Source organism: Antechinus flavipes, chromosome 2 (assembly GCF_016432865.1).
Source record: "Antechinus flavipes isolate AdamAnt ecotype Samford, QLD, Australia chromosome 2, AdamAnt_v2, whole genome shotgun sequence".
NCBI lineage: Eukaryota > Metazoa > Chordata > Mammalia > Dasyuromorphia > Dasyuridae > Antechinus > Antechinus flavipes.
In genome coordinates this window covers 61,565,178-61,583,953 of record NC_067399.1, presented here as the reverse complement: position 1 = coordinate 61,583,953, position 18,776 = coordinate 61,565,178, and the positions used below count along the sequence as shown (strand labels likewise).

At 38.5% G+C, this 18,776-nt stretch overlaps 1 protein-coding gene across 1 annotated transcript in view; it reads left to right on the top strand.

Moving 5' to 3' along the window:
* The first annotated feature begins 2,979 nt into the window (after positions 1-2,979).
* The window catches only part of PHAF1 (phagosome assembly factor 1), a 52,235-nt gene continuing 36,438 nt past the window's right edge, over positions 2,980-18,776 (top strand). The window contains exons 1-3 of the mRNA XM_051975043.1: positions 2,980-3,313; positions 9,299-9,381; positions 17,218-17,301. Of these exons, the coding sequence (XP_051831003.1) occupies positions 3,250-3,313; positions 9,299-9,381; positions 17,218-17,301 (231 nt within the window). The 5' untranslated portion in view covers positions 2,980-3,249. The remainder of the gene's footprint in view (positions 3,314-9,298; positions 9,382-17,217; positions 17,302-18,776) is intronic.

Sequence of the window (18,776 nt, the reverse complement as noted above, 5' to 3'; positions counted from 1 at the left end):
TTTCCTAAGTTCATTAAGTCTAGCTGATATAAACTCATAATTGGTTGCTTGGTTGGTGGTTGTCTTTTGAAGTTGAAGGGGATCAAAATGACATCACTATGTTAGAATCGATTACAGTGTGTCTGACTATAGCTGATCACATCAATATGAGCTCAGAATGCTCTGCCAAAGGTCAGACACAAATAGTCCCCAGAAACATGATGTATATAAAGATATAGATAGATAGATAGATAGATAGATAGATAGAATTTCTCTCTCCTTTTTCCCTTTTCTTTCCTTTCTTTCTCTTCCTCTTTCCTTCCCCATACACACACACACACACACACACACACACACACACACACACACATAAAAACATGAGATAAATACGAGAGAATTGGGGGAGATGTCAGGAGGTCCCTCCAACAGAGAAAGGATCAGCAAACCCTTCTCACAAAAGACAGTATTTGAGTTGAATCTCCAAGAAAACTAAGGATTCCAATGTGAAGAGATGAGGAGGAAGTATGGTTCCACAGTCAGGACAACAGCCTGGAGAGGGGAGAGAGGAGAGAGGTGGGGGGAAAGTTGTTCGGCTAGACCTTGGAAAGGTGTGATAAAGATAGAAAGGTGGGATGGAGCCATATTAGTGAAGGACTTTATTTGCTCAGTCACACTGAAGGGGGTGTGAAACTGTGTTCCCTTTTGATCTGTAAAATTAACACTCTGAAATTCTGTCCCCTTTGATTCCTGACCCTCCCAGGAGTCTGTGAAAGAGCTTCTCAGGCTGGGCCATTTCTAAGGCAAATCACCTCCACTGATAGCTGGATCTCCATTCAAAATCAGGCTGAAAAAGCCTTCAAAGGAATTTTAATTTGGAGACCCTGGTCTGCTTAGTTCAAACTGCTCCCAGCTTCCTGCCAACATCTACTCATAAAATAGGTTTCTGCTCTCTCATTTCTTTGCAGAAATCTGCAGTAGAGCATTGTTGCCTGCCAGCACTCCTGTCCCCTGGGAAATTCTCTTCTCACTGCCAGCCTCCATTTCCCTATAAGGACTTTGCCCCTGAAGAAGTCAGTTTTTCTAGCAAAGCCGACTTCTCATCCAACAATAAACTTCCATTTTTGCCACTTAAAACTCTTCAGGTTTGTGAATTCTTTCCAGAAGGACCTGCGCTGACCAAAAGGGGATTTCCACAACTCTCTGACTGCCAGTAGAACCTCATCAACAGTGCTAGTAAGTGTCTGAGCCTCATCTGAACTCAGGAAAATGAACCTTCCTGAGTAAGGCCCAGTGCTCTGTGTACCGTGGCCCCACCAGGCTGGACCTAGGCTCAAACAGTGCCTCTGACTCCAGCCCTCCACGATTGACAGAAGCCATCTAACCTTCATTCATCTATGAGGGACCTTCCCCGTCCCTCAAGGTCCCTTTCAAACCTACGTCCCTGTGAGTTGACAGAGGACAGTTATAGGCTAAGGGCACTCCGAAGGTAGCTGTATAGATGAATCAGAACAAGGAAAAACTTGAAGCAGAAAGACAAATTTCAATAGCCCTTGGAATGAGCCCTTGACTTTGAATGGTAATTTTTGTGAACTGAAAGAGAAAGGGACCGATTCCAGAGATAATCGGAGGTGAAAACCATATCTAATGGTTTGGATTGAGGGGTAAATTAGGATTAAGGGGCAATTTCTTCTGTGCCTTGAAGCCAGTAAATTACAGTATATCCTAAGGGATTGTTAGGTAGCACAGCAAAGAGAGCAGGAGCTAGAGTCAAGAAAATCTGAGTTCAAATCCTACCTCAAGCACTCACTAGCTGTGTGACCCTGGGCAAGTCCCTTAACTGTGACTCAGTTTTCTCATCTGTAAAATGAGCTGAAGAAGGAAATAATGATAAATTGCTTCGGTTTGCCAAAAAAAAAAAAAAAAAAAAGGGATCATGAAAAGTCAGCAACACCAACTCTAGAGAAGCAAAGTAATCCTGGAGCAAAAGGATGGCAATTTGGAGGCTACTGTAATATTAAACTTAGATTTTATTTTAAGATATTTTTCCTTATTCAAGATTCCTATAAATGTTACTTTAAATTCTTTTGGGGCAGAGTCGTGTCAGAATCATGGAGGAATGGAGAGGGATATGTGTTAGTTTGGACACTTCTTTCTCCAAGCTAGAAATGTTTGGAGATGGATTAATGTCATGTGAAATAAAACTGTTGCCTAAATGCAGCTTTGTTTTCCTTGACAATAGTAGCTAGCATTATATAGTGGTTAAAGGTTTGCAAAATAAGAATTTCATGCAATTGTCTAAACAACTCAGTGAGTTGGGCCATTATCCCCATTTAACAGAAGAAGAAACTGAGATAGAGAGAGGATTCAGGGACTTACCCAATTAAGCAGCTATTAAGTGTCTTTGGGAAAATTTGAACTCAGATCTTTCCCAATTGCACCCTCTAGTGGCTTTTAAGAAAGAAAGGAGATGAGCAGGTTTATAGACTGCGGGGAAGGGGCGCGAGGGTGGAGTGAGAAGAGCTGGTGGGAAAGAGCTGCTGAAAGGGTGTTCAAAAGGGGAAGGGCCATCTCTTCATCAGAAGCGAGGGAAAAAATCCGGGAGTTAAGGGATGAGAGGGGGGGGGGGGGGAACCCCCAGAGAACAGCCTCAGCGATGTAGAGCGAGCGGAGTTCACTCTGCCCTTTGCGCCTGCGCCCGCGCCGCCGCCGCCCCCTCCCTAATCCGCCCAGTCGCATCCGAACTGCTGGGTAGTACGCATGCGCTGAGTCAGCCCCCCAGCAGGGCCGTCCAATGGTTCAGCCCTGTGTCCCCCTTTCGATGGTAAAGTCTTTCCTACTCCTCCCTAGCGCAAACGTCAGCACCACCTCCTTCTTTTCCTCCTCCCCACGCCGCGTTTCTCACCCACCCAAGGCGCGATTCAATTCAGGTCCCGCCTCCGAGCTAGTCCCGCCTCTTCCCCCGCCTCTGTGCGCTTTACGGTAGTCGTACGGCATTTTTGCCGCAGCCTCAGCCACTGTTGCCGGTGAGGGGAGGTGAGGTGAAGTGAGGTGAGAGAAGGGAAGGGGCGTCTGCAGGCTGGCTGGACCTGGCCGGCAGTGCTAGGAGAAAGCGGGACCGGGGTCCCAGGCCGGCTCAGCAGGAGCCCAAAGAGAAGCCAGCGTCCTCAGCACTTTGCCTTCTCACAGCTCGGGCCGAGCAGCCGCGGGAAGCCGCCCAGCGCCCCCCGAGACCGAGACCCGGGCCCCGCCACAGCCCGGCCGGCCGGGCCAATGCTCGACTTGGAGGTGGTGCCCGAGCGATCGCTGGGCAATGAGCAATGGGAGCTCACGCTGGGTGAGTGCAGGGGCCGAGGAGGCGAGACAACCCGAAAGGGAGGCCGGGAGTATGTAAGTGTGTGTGTGGGGGGGTCCCGAGTGTGAAGCGGAGAGTGTGAGCTCGTGACCGAGTACGAAGCTGTGTGTCCCGCATCCTATCGTCTTGTACGTGTATGTTTTTGCGCGCGCGCGCATGAGACCCTTTTTTGACAGCGGTGTATGCCCCATACAGGTATGGGAGTGCGGGGCGGGGGAGGGTACACGCCCACAGGTGTGTTTAGAACTCCTCCACTCTCAGACTGTCCGGCTATCGTCCGACTGAAGCTTTTCCTTCCTCTCAGAGCCGAAATTTTGCCCGAGGAAAAGGAAAGACTCCCTCGCGTCCCACTCCCCACCCGGAGTAGGGTTCCCATGTCCCACAGGTGTTTGCGTCGGACTCCAGACCCTCTTCCGGCTGACCCTCTCCACCCTTCTGTCCCGCCTCCGGCCGGGAGAAGTGTGTGGTCCTCCCGCTTGCCCTCTCTCGGGTGCCTTTGGGGGAGAGTCCCCTTTGGAGGATCCTGGGTGGGGGAGGAAACCCGAGCAGCGGCGTCCTGGCTGGCCTGCAGGTCCAGGTCAGGGCTCGCGGGGCTGACCTCTGGCTGCGGATTCCAGGGCCCGGAGCTCTCGGTCCAGTTACCAAGTCTGAGCTTTCCCAAGGCTAGGGCTCTGCCCCTCCTTTGCTTGTCTTGTTTGTTTGTTGGTTTTCCCTGTTGAATCCCGAGGTTAATCCCTCCCTCTTTTCTTCCAACCAGATCTTCACCTTTCTGTTTACTTGGGCTGGGATTGGTTTGCTCCTCACATTAGTAACTTGAGTGCCCTGCATTTTCAGCATGTGGCCTCTAGGAAAGGGGGGGGGGGGGCAGTAGGTTGTTGATGATAACTTCTGAATCCCTTTTATATTTAAGATCTTTCAGAACACTTTGCTTCTTGAAGTCCTGTACCCCACTGAAGTCCAATGTATTCTGAGTTACTTAGAATTGTAATTTAGTTTGCACCTAAATCTGAGAAAATTGTCTTTTTAAGTACCAAGAGAGATTTTTCTGCCTCTCAGTTCACAGTCTTTGAGAAGGTGTAATGAATAGAAGCTTTTTTTATCTCAACGACTATCTGATTTTTCACCACAGGAACTGCTAAAAAATGGTTAAATTCAATTAAATGAAAAATTGTTTTCTAACTACTACTTTTGCGGCTTTAACCATAGTTCTCTGTACAGTGACTGATTCCAATGGAAATACAGTGATTTGTTTTCCTGGTTTTTCCTGGTCCAGATCTTATCCACATTTTCTGATTTCTCTTGGAAGTCTTAGTTGGGCCTAAATGTCATAGCATCATCTGAGCCAGAAAGAACAAAATTAGTAATCTAGTGAGATTATTTCCTTTTTCCTAAGTCATAAGATACTGACTTTAGTCTGGAAAGCTCATCAAGATTGAGTGTCTAAATTATCTTACTATGTTTCCTTCCCTACCTTCACTGCACACATCATCAGCCATGCTTGGACTTATCTTCAAATGGTTAGACAAACCCAGGATTGCAGATTGAAAAAACACTTGACAGTTTCATAGCTAGAATCTCAACATAGTAGGAATATTCAAAATCTCAGGAAGAAGGAAAAAGGGAACATGATAGTGAAGGAATTAAGTTGATAGTTTAATTGTGTGACCTATTGTAACTCCTATCTTTAAGTACTTTCCTCCTATAACTTGCTTCTTTCTAGGAATTAAATGTCTGGTGAATCCCTTCACATCATGGCTTAAGCATCATTTATCTCTGCTGACTCCTGGCCCTACCTGAAATTGGAGTTAGAACTGATGGATAAATGTGAAATCTACTAGGGCCTGCTTTTCAGAATTAACCCCTAACAGATTAAGGACACTAGTGCCTGGGCAAAAATGGCTTTCAGCTCTTCAGATTTGAAATAATGAGAGACTTGACTGTCCTGTGCAAAGGAACTATTTTAGGAAAGTGTTTTGATGTCTTAGCATTAAAGGGAATTTTGACATTTCACTTATTTGTAAATTTTATTTTATGTTAATTTGGAAGTATTTGTTTTTTGAACTGAGAAGATCTTTGAAATCACTAAGCCATTTTTCCTCTCAACTGGTTAAGACTGTCTCAGACATTGAAAGACATTTGTGTAAGGTCACACTGGTAGCAAGTAATTGACATTTGAACCTACATCTTCCAACTCCAAATCAGCCACTCTCTTTCCATTTTGCCAAATTCACATTTATATAATGCTTTTATATACATTTGTTGGTCAGTTGTTTCTCAGTCATATGTGATTCTTTGTGACCCTGTTTGGGGTTTTCTTGGCAAAGATACCCTAGTGGTTTGCTTTCTGCAGCTCAATTTTACAGATAAGGAAACATTTAAACCATATTAGTGACTTACCCAGGACAGCACAGCTAGGAAGTGTCAGAGTACGAAATTTGAATTTGGGTCTTCCTGCCAATGGGCTTTATCCACTGCCCTGTGTGTGTTCTTACTTACATAATTGTCTTATGTATATTCTTTTTTTAATAGTATCATAGATTAATCTAGATAAGATTTGAGGTCATCTAGTCCAGCTCTTTTTAGTGTACATTTTTTCTTATATCATTAATATGAAAAAAAAATTCAACTTTATAGAAGATCAGAGCTTGATTGTTGTCTTTTTAAGTAAAAGTAAGTTTACAAATTAGTTGTAGCACAAAAATTGCACTTTTTCAAATTCATTCTGAAATTCAGCAAAGATTGGAGCATAAGCTGAAGGCCATTCGTTTAAAGAAAAACTGGTGTTCCTCTGAAAATTAGTAACTAAGATTATTTAATAGAGATTGGCATAAGAGATTTTTGTTAGCAAATAGGAAAAATCCATGATTGAATAGCATTTTACTATACATTTAGATATATAGTAATAAGTATGTGCTATTTATTCAGATTTGCATTATTTGAAGCTATAATTATGTAAAATTTTATAATTCCATTTTAGTGGAATTATACAGTTTAAATGCAAATAATTTAACCACTTCATGGGGAATTCATTAGTTTTACTAATGAGGACCTAGTGAAAAAGAAATTGCATTAGAATATAAGTACCTAACTCTAAAGCAGTAGTCATTTTCAAGAGTGATAGATTTCTCCTGAATACTTGGTATCACATTATGGGAAATCTGTTGATAATTCATTTCATATCATTGAGCCTTGGTATTGTCTTGAGGCCTGGCTTGATTGTTTTTGATCCTAGAACCCCTCTAGTAGATAGCACAGTTAGCAAGAGGATTGAACTCCTTGGCCTCCTTCCTAATAGTTGGATATCATTTGGAGTTTGGGACAGTGTCAGAGATGAAGGAATAGAAAAACTCCAGAAATGACATAACTGAGGAAAAATGAGTATGCGTTTTATTTTGTTCAGCTAAAAGTTGGGGGAATGTAGATGATATTTGAATAGTATCACATATTGAAGCATCTCGGGCTATGCTTGTATAATAAATAAGATTTAGAAAATAGGTTGTTATAAGAATGTTATAAAGAAGTTTTGTTTTTCTTCTTTTAAAAAGCAGATACCATGTCAAAAGGGAATTATCATAATCTCCTAAATAAACATTCTTCATAGTATGGTCAGATGAACATTAGAAATCTAGCCTGATACAGTGGAAGAAACTTTGGTGTGGTGATCAGAGGTGTGTTCCATCACCAGCTTAATAACTAAAGCTGTTATATATTTCTTACTTCCTCTTTCTGATCTTCGGGTTTATTAAATAGGGCAATATTACCTATCTTGCCAACTGAACTGTTACTGAAATGTGATTCAAAAAACCATTTATAACAAAGACAATTATAATAACTAACATTTATATTGTACTTAGTGTATGCTAAGCCCTTTGCTAAGTGCTTTACATGATCACATTTGATCCTTACAACAACCTTTTGAAATAGATTTTGTGAGTATCCCCATTTTACAGGTATGGAAACTGAGGCAGAGGTTAAGTAGTTTACCCATGTTCCCATAGGTAGTATCAAGAGGCTTGTAACTTCTTGATTACAGGTCCTCAGTTCTATGCACTATATTCCCTACCTGTCTCTTCCCAACTACTTTAAGGAAGAATTCCTTTGGTTGTAAATAGTTAAGAGACAATTCTTTGTTTCAAACAAAGGTCAAACTGTCCTTTTGACCATCTTTGAAATGTTTGTTCCTTTTGGATAGAATGGTTTTATAACATAATAATCAGGAATTTTTGAATAAGCTAGTTTTTTATAGCTCTTCCTCCCTAAGAGATATAGAATTAAGTGATTCAGGCACTACTAAGTCTTTAAAACCTAAGGATAGATTCACTTGAAGAAAATTTGATTATAAATATGATTTCATATCCATGTAGTGCCAGTGTGGGAAATAAATCAGCAAGTTTAATATATCTGTTATTAAATGAAAGGTAAGTAGTTGTGTTTTGTTTTTGTTTTTGTTTTTTGCTTCTAACACTAATCCAGTGTTGTATTTTAGCTCAAGGTAACAAACATGCCATCAGAGCAAATTTAGCTGTTGTTTTCCTAAGTGGGTCATTTTGTTTCATACATGCAGTACTTTTTTACTAAGCTTTTATCTGTTGTTTTTGGAGATTAAAGGAAGAATGCTTTAGGGTCAAAGGCTTCACACTTAGTAGTGTCCCTTGGGCTAATTGGCAAACACATACTTCCTGCCATAAGGGAAGGATTGATTAAAGAAACTTATCTTGAGAGGTTGAAGAATCTCTCTTAGAGAATGATTCTTTTCTAGCTAATACATGGATACATGGTTAAAAGAGCAACACATACTTTCTTGTAAGCAGCTATTTCTTTATGCCATTTATCCCTGTAAGGTTTTTCTTATTTGTCCCCCTGCGTGTCCCTGTTTTTGTTTGTTTGTTTTCCTTTATAAATTATGTGAAAGAGCAGTGCAGCTTAGTAGAAAGGATATAATCATAAAAGTCAGAAAGACCTAGGTTCAGGTTGTGGCTATCACTTACAAGGTTATTTCCTTTCTTGGGGCCTCAGTTTACTCTTATGTAAAATGGGGGGAGGGTTTTGAATAAGACAGTCTCTACTATTTTAAGATATTCTGCGGACTTGAATCAAAGCATAGGAGACACTCTTACTTCAGGAATTGAGGGAATTGAAGCAGCAGGTGGTGAAAAACCACTTATCCATGGTCATTAGACAGAATAAATCTATGGACCTCCTGATTCTCCAATTCATCATTCCTCCTACTCAAATGTTTTGTCACTAAACCATTGTTTTAACTTGTGTGTTTTTGTGAGTTCTTTTAAAAGAGAGAAAAATTGTTATGGGAATTTGAGTTTTTTAAACTGGATATAAGCCAGATTTTGATTAATATGAATGATGAATACCTTCAAGTGGTCATATGTATTCAAAATCACAAAATTTGAATTTATCATTATATAAAATATAGTAATTGGTTCCAGTTCAATGGAAATATACAACTAGACCTATCCTTACTGTGTAATCTGTGGTAATGTACTTTACAGTAGAAAAACAACATAAATATAATTCAGTAATTAATCATCGATATTTAATAATAAATTAATAATAAATAATTAGATCTTTTTAGTTAAGTGAAAGAAAACCAAATGTTTCTGCAGTTGATTGCTAAGTGAAATAATATGTAAAATAGTTTTGTTAGTATAACTACATTTTTATGGTTATATGCTATAGTTAAAATTATAAAATGTTAGACTTTAGAGCTTATCCAATCTGGTCCCCTCATTTTACAAATGAAAAACACACAAATTGTGATCCAGAAAAAGGAAGTTATTTGCTTAGAATCACACAACTATTTAGTGGGGTCTAGTTGACACTAGACCCCAGGTCTCCTGACTCAATCTACTTTTCTTTCTACCATATGTGGTGTTAGTACTCTTTTACCCATTGCTGCTGTTTTGAGTTTGTCATATCAGTGACTAAACTGGTAACATTCTTTTGTTTCAGGGATGCCATTGGCTCAGGCTGTAGCAATTCTTCAGAAATACTGTCGTATCATTAAAAATGTCCAGGTTCTCTACAGTGAACAGGTGAGTGATGACTAGTTTGTTTTGTAAAAATTCCTCCACTCAAAAGTGAGTCATGACAGGATATGATGCATCATATGATGCTGCTAAAACACATGGATTGTGGCCTCAACCACTATGCATACAGTACTCCATATGCTATTACCACATGAAGAGAAGAAACCAGTAATTTCATTAAATGATTGCTAATTTAAGAAAAAGCATCTTCAAAATACATTTTTTAACCTTAAGATTTTTCGTTTTGATGAGTATTACTACCACGTTTAGAATTATACTGACTAATGAACTTGTTTTTATGCCTGCTAGATTCATCTGCTGACATTTCAGCAGCCATAGCATTTACACAGCCAAAATGCTCATGAGTGTGGGGAGGTGGCCAACATGGCTGTTTCTTTGATTTTCTAAGAGGTTTTATTTTTCCACCAGTCTGTTCCAGATATAAAAGTATCAAACAAAAGCTGGCTGTGTTTGAATTTTTTCTGTTTTTTTTCCCTTTTCTTTTCTTTTCTTTCTTTCTTTTTTTTTTTTAATACAGCTTTTTAGCTATGTGAATAACAACCTCACTCCAGCCCTGTAGAAAGATATGGCTCATCCCTTCCAAAGAGGTTGTAACACTTAGAAATGACAAGAGAATTCTTTCTTGGAAAAAAAGGAAAACAAACCCACAGGAATGTTATCCCATTTGAATCATTCTAGCCTTTCATATTTCAACCACACTAGAAATTAAGGTTTTTTAATTAAATTGTTAAATTTTTATTAAATTAAATTATATTAAAGAAATTTTATAATTGGATATATTTTTTTTAAAAAACAAGATCCTTCTCTTTAGTCATTTTCAGTGTCCATAGGGAATTTATATAGAAATAACAAAAAGTTTCCTGAGTTGCAACTTTGGGTTTCTGAGTGATGTTGTAGAATGTCCTTTTATCTTCTTAAAAAGATGAATTTTTATGTATTTATAATTGTACTCTATCCTTTGGATTCTTGTAGTACTTTATACCACTATAATGTTATATATCACAAGCTTCCTTATTGATATTCAATTTAATTAAACTTCATTTTTAGACACAGGCAAATACTTTGAGTCCAAGGAATTTGGTCTTAGTTATTCTGCTATCCCCCTACAAACATAGAGCACGGGGTACATAAGAATTTTATATTTGAATAAACGAAAAAAAAAAGTTCAATCCTGAAAATAGGGAAATGGACTAAATGGTCTATTGGGGGTCTTTCAGCACCAAGATTTGATGTTTTAAATTACTTTTTTCCTCAAGAACTTTAGAACTCAAATTAGAAAAGACTAATTGGAAGTACACAGAAAAGTCAGGAAAGTACATTCTATGGATACTTCTGTGGGGCCTGTCTAGACTAGTTAGAGCTAAGCACTTCCGCCAAGAACATAAATCTGATCCTCACATTACCCAGGCTTCCTGCACACACAGAAAATGTTCCTTAGCCACAAGCTATGCTTCTCACCCAAGCCAGCTGTTTCATCAATGTGTGGTCACAAGCAAGACTGGGCAGAAGTATTTATCCAGCCTTTAGTAGGGAATATACATTGTGTCTATACTTAATTGTGTTTTATCATGGTCCAATTCCAAAGAGAAGACATGGTCCCTGCCCACATTTGGACCAATAGGAGAACAAGCTTACGTTTAGGATCATGAAGTCCTAAAAGAGTCTTAGAATCTTTTAGGACAAACTGCACAGAAGAGATGGGGTTATATGGTCTGAGTTTAGAGAAAACTTCATAAAAGGAGGTGCAAGTGTGCCCTGTATGTTATCCCAGTTAGTATCTGTTTGCAATAATGTACACCCAAGTGAAAAAAGTAAAATCAGAAGAATAGGCTATACACTATGACCACATAAAAATAAACAAATTTATATGTATGTGAATATGCATATATGTTTGTATATATACATACATATGTTAGAATAAATGGACAGAAAAGCTTGTGGAAGCTGACAAGTTGTTTTGGAAATTTTTATATGTTGAAATTAACTCATCTAAATCTAAATAGTTTCAAAATAAGTTAGTTCATTGATTTTTTTTTTTTTACTGACATTTACTACAAAGTTATTATCTGTTGGGATGAGGAAAAGACATTATAATCAGGCTCTATTGTAACTGGAATATTTTTGGTTTTATCCCCATACCCATCTTGTCCAGGATGCCCCATTTTTGTTCATTTGTATTCCCACAAAACTTTCTTTGAGTACTTTTTCTAACTACTATGTTTTCATGAAATTAATTCTAGCCTTCCTAACTTAAATCATTTTACCTCTCTAAAACTTAGTTTCTTCTATAAAATGAGAGATTTGGAATAGCATTCTAGCATTAGTGATCTTTATGATACTCAATAGATGGACAAGGGGGCAGGGAAGAGGCACTACAGCTAAGGAGCATAATATGAAAGCGTAAAGGCAGAAATGAGCTTAGGTATGTGTGAGGACAGTGAAAAGACCCAACAAAATGTCATGGCTAGTTTTTGTTGGGCAATAGTGGAAGATAAGATTGGATTACCAAGATGAGGTTGGATTATGGAGGGGTTTAAATGTTAGGCTGATAACAGGTTTTGACACATGGTAGTAAACCATTGTAGGTTCATGAGCAGTAATGGCATGAAGGGATAGAAACAAATTTAGGAATATTAATCTATTAATCTTCTATATTCCCTACTGAGGAAGAAAAAAACAAGTAGATAGTGGCTTAGGAACATTGTCAAAGAATTACAGTTCATTGGAACTGAATGTGTCACACAGTATATTGAAATAATCTTTCATTTTAAGATGAAAGGCTACCACTTTGTCCTTGCTATGATCAGATTACCTTTAATCTAGTGTGAGTATAAATGTCTGGCTTCTAAATGCTCATCAAATTGATCTCCTTGCTGATACAGATAACTAGATATTAAAATAAAAGATGAGCTACTTTATTTTTTGACTCACTACAATGTAGGCATTTATTTAATTAAAACAAGCTATAAATAGCTTGATTAGATAAATTTTAAAATTTACCTTAAACTTTGATAATAAAGAAGTATTTCTCAAGTCTTCCCAACTATAAATTGTGGATCATAATCACACCTACCACCCATAGTGGTTATGAGGATCAAATGAAATAATATTTGTAAAATGTTTAGCATTTAATAGGGATTAAATCTGCACTTGTTCTTTTCTCTTCCTAACCCCTTTGAGGCATGACTCAGGTACCATTTCCTATTGAAAAGCTTTCCTAATATCCATAGTTGTTAGATTTCTTCTCTCTCTACAAATTAATCTCATAAATGGATTAATAATCTAGTAGAATATAATCCCTTCCAGGGCAGGGATTGTGTCTCTTTTTGATTTGGTATTTGTTTGCTTTAGAGGCCTATGCTTTTCAGCTGAATAAATACTTGTTGGATGAAAAAAGTGAATAATTGAGTTAATTTTAGATTTTGTCATTATAGAACCTATGCAGTCTGTCTAGATCAGGGGTCCTCAAACTATGGCCCGCGGGCCAGATGCAGACTCTAGATGGAGATAGCCGAACATCAATGATAGAAAGCTCTTTTTAGGAAGTTCAAGTTTTGCCCCTATCCATTCTCTAGCCTTATCTCAGAAAGAAAATTTCTTCTACCATAGTGAAGCATGGCCTACATATGCTTATGATTTTTTTAATGTAACAGTTTTCCATTTATTCAAACCAAACAATTTGGCTGCTAAATTCAGAAGAAAGAAATATAACAGATGTAAGCACCCAGAATGATAAGTCAAATGAAAAAAAAATTAATAATAAATATATATTCAATCTGAACTTGTTAATAAATTGTACTTGTTATGTGAAAAGAAAGAAATAGGATAAGCAGAGAAATAGCATTTGTTTTACAAGCTTACAAAAATTAACATCGTACTGGTTTACAAAAGCCAACAGATTCTAAAAGGCAGAACAATATATGCTATATATTATTATAGTGCAGTAAAATAATTTGAACAAAAATTATACATTTAAATAAAAACTTTTTTAAATTATGTGTTTTGGTAGATTTATTTATTCACTACTATTCTGTTATTCACTGTATGGAGGCAGTATCCCAGAGAAACCACCAGATCTATAATCTGTCATGTCTTTTCTATATATTTCTGGATACCTGAGAGTTGGCAAATGGATTCATGAAAGGAGCTAGAGGCCTACACAAATCAATAGAGAGCTCTATGCCCTCAGTTTAGAGACCCCAAAGCATCAGTGTTGTGATAAAAGAGAGCCCTAGTTTTAAATCTGATTTGACTACATTTGTTTGAGAAGTCATTTTAATTCCCCAAGCCTCAGTTTCTCTACCTGTTAAAATGAATTGGTGTTAGATAGATGGAAAATGAATTGGTGTTACATAGATGGTCTGCGTCTGTGGTCCTTCCAGCCCTGATAGTTAATGTCTGAAGCTTTTTCCATCTCTAAGTCCTATGGTTCACTTTACATATATCAGAATCTAAATTACAAATAGTAGGTGTGCTTGTTTTTAAACAGCTTTGCATAATGAATCTTTTGGATCTTTGCCCATAGAAAGCCCTCTGTTGTAATGTTAAGTAGTTTTGATGTTTGTAAACTCAAATCCCATTTTGGAAGAATTATATCATGTGACTCCACTCTCACCCTAGAATTTTAGAAGGAATTCTAGGATTCTGGCCATCTCCATTCTATCTTGGGAAATCTCATTGATCATCCTGATACTCTGTAAGCATGAGAATGGAGAGGCAGATTGTCTGCTACCATAAGGTCATTTTACAGCCCTAGAAATCTTTCTGGAGCAAGAGGAATTTCCCTACTCAGTTTCACAGCAAAATTGCCACATAGGTTCTGGCTTCTTAATCTATCTAAACCCATGTTTTATCCCACCTAACAGTGACCTCAGGTTTGTGGGAGGCTGCGATTGTGGCCTTCCGAGTGGCCATAGCTACTCAATGACATCAGCCTCAAAAGATCGTGGATTTAAAGGATTTATCCTACTCATTAAACTAACCTCTACCAATCTAGTGAAGAAAGAATGACTCTAGAGGAGCTTCCTGTAGGTCCTAAGACAGTTTCTACTGAAAGTGAGACATTCCTCAATCCTGTATTTAGGAGGACATCTAACCCCACCCTGGCTTTTGTCAGAGGAGGAATCTAAGGCCCAAAGGAAAACAGCCTAGATCTCATGTGAGATAGATAATTACCATTAACTTGTAGGAGCTTGCTAACTTGTCTCACTACCTCCAGGAAAATTTAAGATTGTTAAGATTTAAAGCTGGTAGAAGTCTTAGAAATCCCCAATCCAATCCTTTTATTTTATGAGTCCCTTTAGGACTTTCTTACCTTCAGGGCCACAATTTGAAACCAAGTCATTTGATCACAAACATTTACCAGGGACCTTAGATCAACCTGTAGTTGAATTTCCTTATTCTACAAAGGAGGAAATTTAAATACCAAAACGAAAAAGACTCGACTTAAATGACATGCTCAATAAACGGCAGAACAGGGAGGCAAACTCGCCTTCTGATTTCATAGCCAGTGTTCTTCCCACTACACCACACTCTTCACTTCTTCGTTTTACATAGTTCTGATCATGTCATTTTTCTACTCGAGAATCTTTAAGGGCTTCTCACCCATAGGGTAAGGTTTTACTCTGTAGCCTGACATAGTTCTTCACAGTCACTTTTCATTCTTCTCTCCCACTATTCCCTTTACATATATATTCCCCCAAAAGTAGACTACTTGCTGTTCTCAAAACTGATCTCTTGCTTTCCCATTTCTATATCTTTACTCATACCTGCCCTTGGAAATCTCCCTCAATTCTCTCTTTCAAATCTCTTCTGTTATTGCTAGTATTTCACAATTTATAGTTCCTTACAGTGTTTTTCTTATGATCTCATCAGCACCACAGCCCTGTGAAGAAGGTAGTATAAATATTATTCTCATTTTACCAAGACCAGTCTCAAATGCTGATATCTTATGAAAATTTTTGATTCTGCTTTCTTCCTGCCTCTCAAATTAACAATGATTTTTTTTTCCTTTGAGTACTTGAAGCATTGTATCTCTTTTGTAATGGTGGACCTTGTATTTTGTGGGTCCTGGGGTGGGGTTGAGAACTTCCCTGTTAAGTTGTAGGTCTCTGAGGGCAGGACATATATACTATGTGTTAACACTTTTTAAATGAGTGACTATCTGAATTCACTTGGGCTCTAATACCAAACCTATCCCCTCCCAAAAAGTGAGCCAAGAACATTCTTAATAGAAGGGACAATTAGTGGAAAGGCATAGATTTAAGAGGTGGAACAACCACAAGAAGGCCAGAGTCACTGGACTGTAGAGTATATGAATGAAAGTATGATATAAGTAGATTGGGAAATGGGGAAGTGTTTCATAAACCAAGTAGTATTTGATCTTCAAGGTAATAAAGTGCTTCTGGAGTTTATTGAATATGGGAAGCAGATGACATGGTTAGACCTCTACTTTAGGGAGATCATTTTGGAATCCAAGTAGAGGGTGGACCAAAGTAGGGAGAGACTCAGGGCAGGGAGATGAGAAAGCTGTTGAGGTTTAATTCAGGTTTGTGGTGATTGGGGCCTACACCAGAAGATAGCATACATACTTAATAGAATTGGCAATATTTAGCAACTTTATGAATATGGGGAGTTAGAAATCATAGGGAGTTCAGGATGATCGCTAGGTTTTGAGCTTAAGTGACTGTAAGGCTGGTGATACCCTTAACGATAATAGGGAATTTGAAAGAGGGAGGTGTTTTTTTTTTTTGGGGGGGGGGTGATAATGGGAATCATTAGCCTTGAGATAATTGCATCCATGGAGCTAGTGACATCATATGAAATACTATAGTGGGAGAAAGATTTCTCAGAACAGATCCTTGGGGGATATCCAGGGTTTGTGGGTGTGACCTGCATGAAGGAAATTGAGATGGAACATTGGTAGAGAACAAGGAGAGGAGAGAGTATCCAGGAAAAGAAGGTGACTGATAGTATCAAAATCTGCACAGAGATCAAGAGGATTAAAAATTCAGGGGGGGAAATATTTGGCAATTAAGAGATCCTTGTTAACTTTGGAGAGAGAATAATTTTCAATCGTAACTGTAAGAGTCTGCATATGGCTTCTTTCTTCCTAATATTTGACCAAAAGCAATGAATTCAGAATAAAAATGTGTAATTTCTGCCTAAGATGAACAAAGTGGAATATACTTCTTTTATGAAAGTCAGGTACTATAGAGGGCTGAAACTCTTGAGTCAATGCACTGAAGTCAGGACAACCAAACACTTGAGGCTTACTACTGATTGGACAATACTCTATGGGCATATGCTTGGAAAATGGCCCTTCCCACTATACTGTGCTGGCTTGATGATTGGTGTATACAGAGAATTGTAGGAGGGACTAGGGGGTGGAATAAGACAAGCCAGAGTCACTTTGGCAGTAGACGAGGAAGAAGGCGGTTGAGGAGATCCTACTTCCATCCCCTTCACTTCTACCACTAAAGACCAAGAATAAAAACTAAGGACTTTTGCTTACCCTGACTCTGGCTGATTCTAAGCTATCCTTGGTGCCGGCGCGGTTGTCACAGGGTACATAATATCTCATTAGCTAACATTGCAGAAATAACATGGCTGGTTGAAAACAAAAAATATGTCATATAAGTAGAACTACTTAGTCTCTAAATCTCATATTGAACTATGAGATTTCTTGAAGAAATGGACTATTACCCTCAATTTTTTGTATTTCCCTCAATTCCTAGTGCAAAGTATAAATACACAATAGCTGCTTTATAAATCCTATTAAGGTGAATGGAGTCTTCATGTTATTTTCCCTTTGTCTTACAGGCCCCTCTTAGTCATGATCTCATCCTTAACCTGACTCAGGATGGAATCAAACTGTTGTTTGATGCTTTTAATCAGCGGCTAAAGGTAAACACAAATGTCATCTCAGATATTTAATGTTTGACAATCATTCAGCATTTTTGAGGATAGCTCTATGCCTTTTTGAGGATAGGTTTTTGTCACATTTAACAAAATGGATTTTGTATATTCTGTACTGTGTTATATTGCACTTTATTATTGAAAGGCCCTTAATCCTTTCATAGCCCACTTTACAAATGAGAAAACTTAGGGCTGGGAAGTGAAATAAATGCCTTTCTATTATAGAATTTTAGAATTGGAATGGACTCTAGAGATGATCTAATCTTGAGGTTCTATCCAACTCCAAGTCTTTGATTCTGTGAGGTGATCCAGCTGCTGTGTTATACAGAGGAAATTGAGGTCTAGAGAGAGGAAGCACATTGTCTGAATCTGCACAGAGATAGTGGCAGAGCCAGGGTTAGGGTCCAGTAGTCTTCTCACATAGATGGGATTTACAGTTTAATAAGATTTGCAACTGGACAGCACACAGAGATCATCTAGTCCACCCCTCTCATTTCACAGATTAAACTACAGCCTAGAGAAGGGAGAATAGCTTGCCCTGGTCCCAGGTAGTGAGTGTTAGACCTGAGATTTGACCCATGGCTTCAGATCTCCTGTGCTTTTAGCGTAGTTGGCTGTCTGTAGTTCCAGGCTTCAGTCTTCATCCAGACATCCTTACTGTGTGTCTTCCACTTCAGTAGTTCACAAATCAGTGCCATCCCATTTTCACTTAGAAACCAATGGAATGCCAGGGGCAACACAGTTACTATTGGAGATTCTCACAAAAAGGCAAAGGAAAATTAGTCTTCTCTCTGAAACCAAATATTGACTAAAGGAGGCATGATGATGACTGAAGCCAAGAGATTTATGAAAATCCTAAGCTGCTCTGGAAGAAAGGAATACTAGAATTATAAACTTAATACAAAAGAGAACCTTAAATTCCAACTCCTGATTTTACCAATGAAAAAACTGAGGCCCAGAAAAGTAAATCCTTACTTGGGGTGACACATAAGTAGTAAGTGCTTTTGAATCCAGCCCTCAGACTCCAACTGCAGCAGCCTGGACAGTATATCACAAAAGCAAGATGGAGAGAGATGATGGTGGTGGTTGTACAAGAACAAGAGTGAGTAGTAGTTGTAGTTGCTAGTAGGATAAAACAAGGAAATGGCCTGTTTGTTTTGGGTAGCTTATATTTTGTTGTATAGAATCTTTAGCTCTGTACTCTCATTGATCTAGGGACTCCTTATACCTTCACCCAGTTTCTGCTTTAGCACCTCCTTCTAACCTATGTAGGGTCACTTCTGTGCCATGCCAATGGAGCTCAAACTCTTTGGCAGGTCCAATCAAGTTAGAAAGAACTTGATCATAGACTTAGCAACAGACTATTTGCTAAATATAGAGTGGCTCTTATCAGTAGGTTGGTCACAGAGCCGATGATTTTTTGGCTATGGCAAGCTAGGGACAGTTATGTAGAAACAATTGAA